Source organism: Eurytemora carolleeae, unplaced genomic scaffold, assembly GCF_000591075.1.
Source record: "Eurytemora carolleeae unplaced genomic scaffold, Eaff_2.0 scaffold763, whole genome shotgun sequence".
NCBI classification, from domain to species: domain Eukaryota; kingdom Metazoa; phylum Arthropoda; class Copepoda; order Calanoida; family Temoridae; genus Eurytemora; species Eurytemora carolleeae.
The window spans coordinates 4,887-19,203 of record NW_019396649.1 but is presented as its reverse complement, the minus strand read 5'-3'; the positions used below and the strand labels follow the sequence as shown (position 1 = coordinate 19,203).

The 14,317-nt window shown below is 32.6% G+C and overlaps 1 protein-coding gene across 1 annotated transcript; it reads right to left on the bottom strand.

Annotated features, from left to right (window-relative positions):
• Positions 1–2,304: 2,304 nt before the first annotated feature.
• On the bottom strand, positions 2,305–9,454 carry LOC111706878 (uncharacterized; the record flags this gene model as incomplete). The annotated part of the gene is given in 11 exon segments (XM_023479809.1): positions 2,305–4,713; positions 4,818–5,017; positions 5,753–5,835; positions 5,892–5,958; positions 6,034–6,095; positions 6,864–6,962; positions 7,067–7,264; positions 7,362–7,791; positions 8,287–8,421; positions 8,981–9,052; positions 9,409–9,454. Coding segments are annotated over 11 exon segments (1,768 nt in total), but the record flags the coding sequence as incomplete, so codon positions are not given.
• Positions 9,455–14,317: the final 4,863 nt, after the last annotated feature.

The following is a 14,317-nucleotide window of genomic DNA, read 5'->3' as shown; positions in this document are numbered from 1 at the left end:
TCCTATAATGGAATATTGACGGAATGAACTAGGTTGAGTACTGTATATACTCCTATAATGGAATATTGACGGAATGAACTAGGAGTACTGTATATACTCCTATAATGGAATATTGACGGAATGAACTGTATATACTCCTATAATGGAATATTGACGGAATGAACTAGGAGTACTGTATATTCTCCTATAATGGAATATTGATGGAATGAACTGGGAGTACTGTATATACTCCAATAATGGAATATTGACGGAATGAACTAGGTTTAAGTCAGAACGTTCAGTCAAGTATTGAATACTAGGCTTTTAGGGGGCTTTGCGCCAATTAATTCTAGCTCTTATCCGTTGCTCTGACATTTTTCTTTCTAAATCGAAGTTCGCGGATTTTTTTTGCACATTTTCAAAAGAAATGTCGACATTTTTATCTTTAATCATCATCAATATAAACCTCATGGTCATGTGAGTTGTCACAAAAAAATGTGGGTGCGATCAGTTCAGACTTTTGGACAAGCCAAATTTATGTTTATGTTTAATAGAGCAAGGGATCCGAGGGATGAACACAGAGGCGCAAATGAAATATTTTGTAAGGGTGGGGAGACGGAGACGTTTAAAAAAAGTAAAAATGTAGGTTGTAAATGTGTAATGATTTTTTAGACGACAAAATCCTGTCATTTTCACAATTTTCCTTAAAGTTTTTTAACGTTAACATTACACCTTTTTAACGTTAACATTACACCTTTTTAACGTTAACATTACACCTTTTTCCAGGAGATGGCGCTCTGGATGTTGTTGTGAACTATAATAACCATATATTTAGACAAAAACTTTAAAACCTATTTTTCATCTAAAAATAGAGAAAAAAGCACAACATTTTTAGTTTTAGATATTTATGTTTTGAAATTTTTCCTAATCTGACAGCTCGGACCAAAGCTGCGTCAGAAAATTACTTGCCCCCAGCCCACCTCTAGAACATAACCTTCATCAACAAGCAACTTTATACTCGGGAAAAAAGGTAAGAACAGAAAAATTAAATAATACTGTGTTTTTGGTTCTGGTTTGATAACATCATAGATTAATAAAACCACAGATAGAACGCTAGATGTCGTCTTGACAGGATTTACATGGGCTTTTTAAAAGTTCAAGTTTGCGCTTTTTTAGTGCCTTAATATTTCTCTTAGAAATACAGTGAGAACCAGAAAACTCTGGAATATGAAGACGCAATTTAGACTAAAGTTATAAGTTTAATAGTCTAATGAACACAGAAATTGTGCAGTGTAAATAGACCCATTTAACTTGATAAGTGAATTTAGATAGGTACGAGTAAATTGTAGCAATATCAAATATAATGTCGTCTTCGCTTTCCACAGTTTTCTGGTTCTCACTGCATACAATTTTATTTGTAGTAACAAATGTTGCATTAATTAGGTTCCATTAAATAAGTTGATTACTTAAGTGGAGATAATTAGAAGAGATCTACGTTTTGGACCAGATTCTTTACAGATAATAATCTTTATATTTAGATCACATGTATGTTTCCACGTGTAGGATAATAAAATATGCTCTTGTTGAATAATTGTTTGAAGGGAGGGATCGCTGATATTAAAACTGGGGTTTAAGGGACTGTAAAGGAAAAATGAAAGGGAGTGTAGGCTGAAAACTTATCACTTTAGCTCTCGATCGCGACCCATGAAAGTTATATCTGATGTTTCTATCTCGAGAAATTGATATACAACTGTGTCAAATTTATACGAAAATCAATATATATATATACAATTTTGTATAAAAGTAGAGGGCTTAAATAGATCAAATTCAGCAAATATTCAACCAATCTGACAACGATGATATCCCAGAGAAAGCTAATTGTAACTTAGGTTTACTCCAATTCTAATTTTATATTTGTTATTTCTATTTTTAATAGATTTAATTCATAATATTATTTATACTTCCGCATTACTTGACCAGAAGTTCCACCAATGGCAGTGCAGTAAAGTGGTCACGTGATACAGGTGGAGACACGTGATCAGTATACTGCTCTGCCATTGGTGATAGTTCTGGTCACATGATTTAAGTTTAAGATTTTCTAAATTTTACATATATGAACTTTCGTATAATTGCAACACAGTTTTAAATCAATTTCTCGAGACAGGAACATCCCTTTAAGAAAACTCGCCTTCTACGCCATACATGTACTATTCTAATGTCACGACGACCTTGTGACACTTGGATGTTGCTCTTTTTTTAATGCAACTCTTGTGCAATTCTTGGTATTTGATCACATAGTTCACACGCGCCTCACAAAATCAAATGTTAAATACATATATAATATTTATCTATCTAGGTTTTACAGTGAATACTACATGTACAGTGTACATGAACCGTACAAAGAACAAGAACATATTTAGCGTGGTATTACAACAGTTTTATGATCATGTACAATCTGTGTACACCCATCACACACAATCAACAGAACAAAATTACAAAGTTTTATAATGAAAAAAAATAAGAAATTCAAAGTTTATAATTTGCTATTGACTGAGCAAAACTAAATAATCAGGAAAACTCAAAGTTGATAAAATTCTTAAGAATTTTTTTCAGGGTGTCATCAACCCAATTGAATATGGCAAGTATATTTTTATGAGTTACAATGAAATGTTAAAATCTTATATAAAATATTTTATTATTTATATAACCATTTATATAACTTCAAGGTTTAGTACGTTATTTTGTTCAGTTTTATAAAATTTACTACATCTCCATCTAAGAATTTAAACCTTTCCGTCTTTTTAGAACTTTTTGCTACCTTGAATATATTAGTTAGAAATATTATTACATTTTACCATTTCATTGACTTTTCAGAAAAAAAAGAGTTTTTAATGATTTTTTTCTCACAAGAATAACATTGATTAATTGGTAAGAAATTATATTCTAGTCGAAGGTTAATCACCAGATTTGTATGCAGAGGACTAGTTGTCTAGTTCTTCCACACTTTTTTGGTTACATTCATCTTTCACCAGTTTAATTCATCGATACGACTGGACTAGGAATAGATTTCATTCCTCAACAGATATAGTGGTGTTACAAACACACAGGAGTGTTTATAACCGAACAGGAGTGTTTAAACACACACATTAGTTTTATAAACAAACATCAGTTTAATAAACACACATTAGTTTTATAACGCTAGTTAGTGTCATATTTAACACTTTAAGTGTTACACACACCCCGTGTTATATAAACAGTTTAGTGTTACACACACCCCGTGTTATATAAACAGTTTAGTGTTACACACACCCCGTGTTATATAAATAGTTTAGTGTTACACACACCCCGTGTTATATAAACAGTTTAGTGTTACACACACCCCGTGTTATATAAATAGTTTAGTGTTACACACACACCGTGTTATATAAACACTTTAGTGTTACACACACACCGTGTGATATAAACAGTTTAGTGTTACACACACCCCGTGTTATATAAACACTTTAGTGTTATAAACACAACTTGGTGTTATATACACTCATTATTGTTAAAAATACACTGGAGTGTTATAAACACTCATTATTGTTAAAACACAAACTAAAAAATAGTATTTTAGATAAATTAATGGATTTTCATCCAACAGCTACACAGTCTCAACGCTTAAACATATCACAATATTGATGAGAAACAATCACAGACATTGAAACAGGAGGGGGGGGGGGAGATTATCAAGATAATATTGACCCATCCTGTCATACCTTTACGTTCATACATTCAAAACAGAAGGTTCGTGCAAAAGACACGAATCCAATATTTTTTGTTAAAAAGTTTTAAAATATTCAACTATTGGATAAAACGTATTTTAATTGATTAGTTTGTGCAGCTCTATGAATCTACTGATCATATAAGTTTAAAAGGAATATGGATATTTTTATACTTTAAACAAATTTAATTAAAGAACAGGTTTAACATGTTTGTACATTAAGAGATGAATTACCAAAGCATGGTTTTAACAATATAATATAGATCAGTCTTTTTACATTTATGTGACTAAACTCAGTCTTAAACACACAAGTATTGGTTGCAGTCTTATTTCTCATAGATAAACTATAATTTATTAAGTTGTTTTAGTGAGAACTATTGTTTCATTGACAAGTAATTAGCTCAGTCTTATACAGTATACATTTAATAATCAGACTTTTAATTCTCTCTCATTAGATTAGATTATGACGGATCCTAAAGGTCCTTTAATTGTTTATGGATTAAGTGCAAGCCCTTGAGGTTCTCAAGTCCGACCTCCGAACCTGCAGGTTAAGAGGTTGGTCAATGTCTAGGTCAATATGACCTTGAGGCCCGTGTCAGTTAACCGGAGCCATATTCCGGTCTCTCTCGTGTAAACCGTTCATGTCCGCCATCTTTTCTGGCAAAGAAGCCATTTTTTCATGTAAAGACGACATCTTGGATCTGTCATGGTCCTGAGAGACTTTGCGTTTACGTGGTGGAAGATTGTCCTGTGGACTGGTGTATCCAGCTCTACTATGTTCTGCTTCTATAGGAGAGGAGGGACGGTGGTCTCCTAGATGACGGAGTCCGGCCAGGAATTGTGCATGGATATCTATGGGTGGAGGGGAGTGGGATCTATGATCTGAGGTAGGATTATACTCCCCAGGGGAGGTCTGGGGGTTGCTGGGGGAGGTGAGCTCGGCAGAACTAGGGCTGGGGGACTGTGGGATACTAAAAGAAAAATTAAATGAATGACATGTAAGACAAGGAAGAAAAATGTTATTGATGAAACAAAAGTAAAAATAAAAATTTAACAACATGTTTTGATTACACACCTGCCATCTGATATCCTTGGTTTCTCATCTCTCTCTGAGCTGAGGTTCATGGGACTTGTTTCTCCCTCACCCTTCATCCTCTCCATCATGTTCAGCATGTGAGGGGACAATATGTTAAAGGGAGGGTGAGTGTTCCCCTCTCCCTCCCTCCCCTCCCTCTCTTCTTCATCTCGTGCCTCTTTCATCCGATCCATTAAATCCTACATTAAACTTTTTTTAAGAAAATTTTTTTTTGTTGACTTTGAAATATCATATTTAGCATGGTAAGCATGGTAAAGGTTGAATAGATTTCCTTGAATATGTTAAATCAGAAGATGGAAAGAAAGTGAATTGTATAGAAAGAGAACTCTAGGGTTTCTAAGAATATTGCAGAATTTAAAAATTTATGAATACAAAAATCAATTTATTTTTGTAAGTTAAATACAATATTAGAGTTAATGTATTATAGCTGGGAACTGAGCTGGGAACCTTAGTTTTGGAAACTCATAATTCCGATTACGTGATCTCGATATCTACTGTGGACTCTTTTTATTTCAGGATCAATGCTTACTCTCTTCATTTCAGTTATTCCTACAGTGTACATACCATTCGGAAAGTTGAATACAGATTAGATTAATCTACAGGTTAGAGATCAAGCTTTAATCCCCAAGTTCCCAACTCTGTTGTTATAATTTCAAGTGACCGAAAAATTTAAATAGGGCCATGTCTGATTCACAACAGTGTCATTTAAATCTTCTGAACAATAATATGGAAAATATCGTCGTTATTCTAGTTTGAAAAGTGTATAATTTTACAATTTCCTTCATTTTTTCTGGAGCAAGTCATCCGTGTATCACTTTTGTAGAACAAGATGTGAACCAGAAAAGCCCATCCATAAATATTGAGTGTCATTTATAACTACATCTACACTCCATCAAAACAAAATCAATTCCTACCTTGTATGGATTATCCATATTAAGTCCGTCCAACCTGCTCAAGGGGCTCATCATGTTCATGCCGGGGAAGGCGGCAGAGTACGCTACACAAAAAATAATTAAAATCTGCTTTATTTTTTTTATTTTTTTTTTAACTTACCGTTAAAAGTTCCACCCATTGATTTCCTTTGCTGTTGTCTCCCTGTTGTAATACCCATCTTTTTTACCTAAAAATAATTACGGTGAAAACATCTTTAAAAAATAATTTTCTTCAAATTTTAAAAAAAGTTTTATCTTTTTACCTTGTCATATAGAGTCCGGCTGGGGATATTAAACTTCTTGGAAACCTGTAGAGCTGATTTTCCTAAAATAATATCTTCATAAAAAAACTTTCAATTGCAGACGATTTTTTTTATCCGAAATATTGTATTAAAAGCTTTAAATATACAAAATAATCTGAAATAAAAAGTAAATATTGGAAATTGTACCTTGAAAGCAATTAGGTAAATTGAATTAAATAAACCCCCCCCCCCAAAAAAAAAATGAACAAAAAGAAAAAGTCGGAAAAACAAATCTATATTTTTACTAACAGTCGGTCCCCGGTCCCCCGGTTTCCTCCTTGTTAAGTTGTGTACAGTATGATTAGGTGGATCTTAAGTCCTTGATTGTATTGCATTTGTAATCGATACACCAAGGTGTAAAGTAAACAAGTCTGATAAAGCATGAGGAGGAATCTAAAATCGCCCCAAAAAATTGTTTGTTTTTTTGTTTTAACAAAACTTGTTTAAAATCTTTATATTAATTTGTCGATGTAGACAGCCAGTGCTCCTACGTAACCTAAGTTTCAGACAAGTTTTTTGGTTAAAATCTGATGGATCCGGTGGGCGGAATTACAACCCTTTTTCAGACCTTGGTGGGTGTACAGATCTAACTGATAATCCATAGATACAACAGTAGATAGATAGATAGAATCCTAAATATGTAAAGATACCGGGTAGTGGGTATGCCTATGAATTAAATGTCCGGAATCCTACCCAGTACAATGTGCCATAAAAAAATAAAGTTTATTATGTTTAATTGTAATTTAAAAATAAAGACATTTTTTGAAATAACAAAGATGAAGGAGGTTTACCTTTTTTAACTTCTTCTATGGCAGCCATAATATCTGATCTTGTGTACTGTTTGTATCTTTTCCATTCCAAGCGTTGGGTTGGTACATAACCAGCTATACCTGTACAGTGTTCATAGATCAATATTATATATACAGAGCATAAAAATAGTGATACCATTGAGATGATATGAATGATAACAGAATGTATTAGATAATGATAATACCTTCAAGTTTTCCTATTCCTCCATGTTCATATGGAGAAGGTTTGGGAGATTTATCATACATTCTCTCATCTGGGGACCCGCACTGTCTCTCATAGCAGTTCTTATCATCTATACCTTCTCTAGGTACCAAGGGAGGCAGGGATGAAATATCCTTCTCGCCTGAACCCCCGCTACTGACTTTAGTCCGATCCTTCGGTCCTGGATTTAAGCCTTGTTAGAGCATTTTCATTTAAAATACAGAAAATTTTCTTAATGTAAAAAATAACATAAAGAGAACAGATAAATAGATCTGTACCTGGAATAAGAGGTTTCATGTCCTCCCTCTGTGAGAACATGTTGTGCTGGGTGGGGAACAGGCCCGGCAGGGGCCACATAGGGAAGGGAGGCGTTGATCCCTGTCCTGGGGGTGTCAGGAAGGGGCGGAAATTATGTCCCATATGTCCCTGGGGAATTGAGGTAGGGGTGTGAATAGGATGGGATGTGGGAGGGTGGGATAGCCGTTCTGCCCGTGGGGAGGTGGTTGGTGTTGAGGAGGGAGGGGTGGGGGCAGGGGAGGAGGTTTTAGGGCGGGATAGATCCTTGCACTCTCTCCTCTCCTCCATCATACCCTTAACCTTGAGAAGCTCTGCTACCCGGAGAAGAGCAGGGAGTTCATCCTGGGAGATAGATACATCTCCTCGATACATGTACTCAATAATAGCTTTCATCTGCTGCTCTTTAACATCCTAGAATAGATACATGTACTTATTTATAGCTTTCATCTGCTGCTCTTTAACATCCTAGAATATATACATGTACTTATTTATAGCTTTCATCTGCTGCTCTTTAACATCTTAGAATATATACATGTACTTATTTATAGCTTTTATCTGCTGCTCTTTAACATCTTAGAATATATACATGTACTCAATAATAGCTTTTATCTGCTGCTCTTTAACATCCTAGAATATATACATGTACGCAATAATAGCTTTTATCTGCTGCTTTTTAACATTCTAGAATAAATACATATGTATTTACATACTTTGTAACAAAGTAACCCTTGCAAACCCTGTACATTGCACTCATAGTACTCCTTGTACTCCTGTCCAGTGTACACCATCAATATATCTTCTATGTCATTTCTACTTGTTGCCTTCACAAATCTTAATTCTTATTTTTGTTTGCCTAAAGATCTGTCTGTCTATCTGTCTAAATAACTGTTTAAATGTATTCTGTACCTTAAGAAAGACGATCGGATGTTCACAAGTATTTTCTAGGAAAAGTTTCTCGAAATAAGCCGAGGAGGCGGAGAGAACAATTTTATGGCATTTTATAGATCCTCCTTCACAAGCTATAGTCACGTCACAGAACATCTTAAATAATATTAATATTTTTTTGCAATGTGTTGTTGTAATGTTGTGTTCTTGTGTTGAAGTTTTGTTGTAATATTGTGCTGTTGTATTGTTATGTTGATGGAATGTTATTGTGAGTAGGTGTTTTTGTGTTGTTGTTTTATTATGTTGTTGTAATAATGTTGTGTTGTGTTGTTGTAATGTTGAGCTGTTGTGTTGTTGTGTTGTTGTGTTGTTGTTATGTTGTGCTGTTATGTTATTGTAGTGTTGTTTTGTTGCGTTTTTGTATTGTTGCTTTGTTTTGTTGTGGTGTTGTGTTGGTGTGCTGTTGTAGTGTTGTGTTGTTATGTTGTATGTTTATGTTGTAGTTATTTTGTTGTGTTGTTGTTGTGTTTTTGTTATGTTGTGCTATTGTGTTGTAGTATTGTTGTTATGTTATGTTATGTTATGTCATGTTATTGTTGTGTTGTAATATTGTTGTTATGTTATGTTATGTTATGGCATGTTATTGTTGTCTTGTTATTATGCTATGTTATGTTATTGTTGTATTGTTGTTATGTTATGTAAATATTGTTGTTACCTCTGAGTTAAGAAGGCGTTCCATAACATTTATCATGTTTGTCCGATGGTTATTCCACTTCAAGGAAAACACCTAGATAAACATATGTTCTACTATATTGAGATATAAAAAAAAGGATAATTGTTGAATTAAATATCAAAAATTACAAAACAATTTTGAAACAAAAGGATAATTTGTAACTCATGATGAAAATTAAGGACTCACTGAAGTGCCCGGTGTTGCCCGTGATATTAAAAAAATAGTTGAATTTTTTCTTCTTTGTTACCCCCAGGGATGAGCGAAGAGCTTTATTATGTAGATAATGTTAACACAGAATAATTGAAAAATACGATGTTTTAATGTATGTAAATGAACACAAAGAGCAAAAAAGTTGAAAATTGATCAGGAAAGCAAAAAAAAAAGAAATAAAACGGATAAAACAGTTTTACCTGTGAAAGTGGGTCCATGCGGTTAATGGATAGTTGTGGGAGCAAACTGAAATAAAAAATATTCATTTAAAGTTTAAAAAAGTTAAAATAAAAAATGTAAATATGTTTTTTAGCCACACATCATCACAAGCATTCATCATCATCTGGAATATTTCATTTCATTTCAAAACTTGTTCAAGACCAATTCAAAGTCTAATTTGGTAAAAATACACGAGAATTGAATTTGAACTATTTACAGGCAGGTTAATAGAATTTACAATGTGAGAGCAATTTGTCCCGTAAAGCATCCGGAGAAGGGAATATAATTTGCAGGAACATGTTTACCTTCCCTGTAAAGAAGTTGTACACAATTTTATATCCTTAAAAAATAATTTTAATCATCTCCCCCCTTTTCCCACCCCCTCAATAGATGACGATATTTAATGGAGAAGTCTCTTCGGAAATATCTATCTATCCGTAAAATAACTCAATAGATTTAGATATTTCCACGAAATTGGTAATCACATCTACAGAAAACATCGTTATCCATGGAATACGACCTCTGTATTGAATCCAATATGATGTGGGACACCCTGTATTAACTAATAATTATGACTTAAACATCACCCTAACCTAGTATTTGGTAAACTAAACTATATAATCTATTATTTAGCTAAATAATTAGCATCAAAACATCTGCTAAAAATATTCAAGTGTTTTGCTAATGTATACAAATAAATTTTTATTTTTATTGTGAATAATTAATTGTTTGTTCCGAAAATCTGACTTTTTTCTCTGTCTTCCCCATTAGCCCCCCCTTTCACATCACTAGTTGGTGCTTACCCCCCTTTACCTTTAACCTTTAACCCTATTCCTGCTGCTGACCCCCCCCCTGTAGTTTTTTTTTTTACATAACTTTAAAAGTATTGGTTTGAGGCTGTTGAAATTTTTCTGACCCAAAGCCCTCCCTATAGGTCTAAAGCCGGGCTGTTATACTAACTGCCTGAGAACTCAGGCACACTGCCTGAATGGCTACTTTTTTGTAACAAACTAAATCTTTGTTGTGTCCCACTTTCAGTTATCAGATTTTGATATTTTTTAGCTTTTTTGAAAGCCTATGACATAAGGACACGGATTGTACACGTTTTGCAAAGAAATTTTTGCTAATTATTTGCATACAACCCGTCAAAAAAATTTCACTTTTTTAGTTTTTCTTCTTTACACATCAAGTAATTTAAAATTTTGCAAATTTTTTGCATACTTGAAATTGCATGGTCAAGGGCTTTTCAAAAATGTATATTTTATCATGTTTTGACATTTTATTTTTTGTAAACATTTTAACTATATTAGTGGATTTTGCTAAAAAAAAATTTTTTTGCAAAGAAATTGAGTCTTGGTAACAAACTTTGATTTTCTAATACCTATATTTTTCCACTTGATGGTGTAAACCTTTGATATTTCAAACTTCGATTCTTTCATCTAACAGTATTCATAGTTTGAAATATCTAAGGTCTACGGCATTGGGTTGCAAAGATTTAGAGATGAGAAAATCATAGTTTGCGAAAAAGACTCAATTCCTTAGAAATTTTCTTTGCAGATTCTAAAAGTAGACTATATGAACTTTTCAATGATGTATTATTTGTCATATTTGGACTTTAAACATGGGATTTAGAGGAGGGTCAAATTGCCCCTCCCCCAAGCGTATCCTGGTTTTCAAGTACCCCAGCAGGGATAGGGTTAACAGTTCATAATGTTTCTAGATTGCAATAAGGAATAAAAATAGTTTTATATGGATTTACAAGTGAAGGTAAAAAGTGTGTAAGTCCTCTAAGTTTCCCAAAGTTTCATGGTAAAAGGTCAACTAGTTTTTTACAATTAGTCTATAGTCTGAGCAGACACTATCCAACTATCCAAATATCCAACTATCCAACTATCCAACTATCTATCCATCTATTTTATCCTGTGGGGAAATTATAGGAGTTTATTGTCCTGGTTTTTTAAGCCTTGGAAGGAAGGATATACCAGGGAGGATTTTGAAGCTAATAAACAAAATGGAAATTTATGTTTTAAAAGAAAGTCAATAAAGGAATTTCTGAAAAGGTCAATGAAAAAATATTCGGAGGAAAATCATTGAATTTTCCGGAAGATTTTTATAATTGAGAAAAAAGTAAAATTTTCTTAAGATACATAATAGAAGTACATATTAGGATCCAATCAATTATGAATGAAGAAAGGGGGGGGGGGAAGAANGGGGGGGGGGGGGTAAGTAAGAGAAATTATGGTCAAATTAAGCAATAAAGGTAATAATATATATTAAACACCAATTCTTTGTTTTGTGCTTTTTATAAATATTTTTAATAAAACATGATGGAAAATATAAGAGAGTAAATATTTAAAAATGGTTACAATCTTAAAAAGTTTAAAGTTCGAATAGTTAGCTGAAAACCTGGAGGGAATATATCTATCCTTGAACCAGTTTTAACACAAAGCCATTGCACTGTAGCCTCTGTCTGGCCTCCGCAGATAGATGGATAGATATATAAAGATTGATAGAGAAAAGATAGATAGATAAAGATAGGTGAATAAAGATATAGATAGATACATAGAAAAAAATATTCACTAAAAAGTTTAGTATAAAATGACAGGTAAACAAAACGATTTGAATCAATTATAATCGCCGATCAATCCATGAGAGCTGCGCAGAATTTATAAATCATTCGCGTAAAAAAGCTGTTTATAAAATACATTATAGGACCACTCTAGGGGGTTTAAACAAGTAAAACTTACAGATTTAAACAACTGCAAATTATTGCATTTTTTATATTAAATTAGTTTAGTTTTGGTATTTAAAAACAAAAAATGTGGAATTTTTTAGTTTTATTTTTAAACCCCCCTCTGAAAGGGCGTGAGGGTTCCCCGCTGTGCCAAAAGCGATCCATCTTTCTCGCTTATCTTTATGCTAACAAACATATTAAACAAACTCCAAAAACGGACAAATTTTTGCCTAAAATATGCAATTCAATATACATGGAAATCAGCTTTTTTAGGAACTTTTCAAACCATTTGTCATAATCATTCATGCAGTGCCTGGGAGGTTTATAAGTAGATAGAAAGATTTCAAGATATATGTATTTCAACGATTTAGAAATACAAAATACTATAGATAGATTTAAATGGTGGAATGTATAAAAAGTAGAATCTTGCAAAAGATTTTATATCTTAATCTTAAAAGTCAATTTGGTTTGTCAGGCAGTATGGCCGACCTTATTTAGCTTAAATTATTAATACACTTTTATCATACGTTGACGGTATTTGAAGTAGGCAGTATATCAGTTTATGAAGAGGGAGAGGGAGGGGGGTCCAGTTGGATCCGTTAAGGGGATATTTTTTATTCAAATTTAAATCCTAGTATTATGCTCTGTATATATTAAACATGGACGAACTCAAGATCAGAGAAAAAATTCAATAGATTGAAATTTTTTGAAAAATGAATTTCTTTTTAACTTCTTACATCTTTACATGTCATTGGAAAATATATTTAGATTCATAAAATGTTTTAAAATCAAAAATAAGTCTAAAGTAAGACAGAAAACATAAGAGGAGGTTTAGGTGAATGAATGAGGGGATGGATGAATGAATGAATGAATGTATGAATGAGATGAAGCAAGGAAGGATGAATAAGAGAAGATATGAATGAATGAATGAATGAGATTAAGGATGGATGGATGAGAGAAAGGATGGATGAATGAATGAATGTATGAGATTAAGGATGATGAATGAGAGAAGATATGAATGAAAGGATGAATGAATGAGATGAAGGATGGATGAATGAGAGAAGAGATGGATTAAAGGATAAATGAGATGAAGGATCGATGAATGGATTAATAAGATGAAGGATGGATAAATGGTAGGATTTAAACCAGAGTCTGTTGGTTGATGAGGTGTGACGGTTGAATGCAAATTATGATTAAAACCTGTAATTTTTACATAAATTGAAATAATCAATAAGTATGATATTNATCGTGCATCTATATATAATACCCTTCACTCGTCATCCTAGTGCAACCAATATATATAGAAAAGAAAATTCTATCCTCAAACAAAACTTAGCTTCGAATCTTTTAAGTAGTATAGAAAAATACTTTTTTAATAAAAATCTTTTTTGTATCAAAAAATCAGTTTCTGCATATTTGATGCGTGACGCGCGTGTGTATTGATATCAACCCTTTCATCTCTTGAAAAATCCATATTAGGAATACAGAAAATACGAAAATGAAAAATACATCCTAATTTTTTATTCGTTTCATTCCGAAGGGGGAGAGTGGGGGGTGTTTAAAAATGTAGATTTGTCTCAATTGTTATGATTACTTTTTGCTTTCATATTAAAGAATAAATTGGTTTTTGTAATTTTTCTAAATCTACAAAATACCACCCCTCAACCCCCCTTTCCCCGACCCCCTACACAGTTTCTGAATGTATCTGAATCGTAATGCTGGTAAAATCAATAATTTTGGACATTTTTTTCATTTCGTGTAAAGAGATATATTTCGGGGATATCTGTGAATTCTATTGATTTTGGATTTAAATTGAATTTTAGTGAAAGAATCGATATATTACAAACGAATATATATATATATATAATTATATATTTTATTTTCATATTAAGATTTTTTAAATGTCAAAAATACTTGAACTCACTAAGCATCTAAAGAATAACACACATAAAAAAAGTTAAATTAGTCTTTTTTTATTTTTGAATGTTATGTAATAATTACAGTCTTCACAGATTAAAGCAAAAGAATTGAAAGTATTAGAAATTAATCCAGTTAAAAAGCTGAAATTGTTATGGAAGTATGTACTATATGTAAAAATCGGTTATTGAAAATAAAAAAACTGGGAAATCTTGGAAAAAGAAGAAGAAAAAATAAAA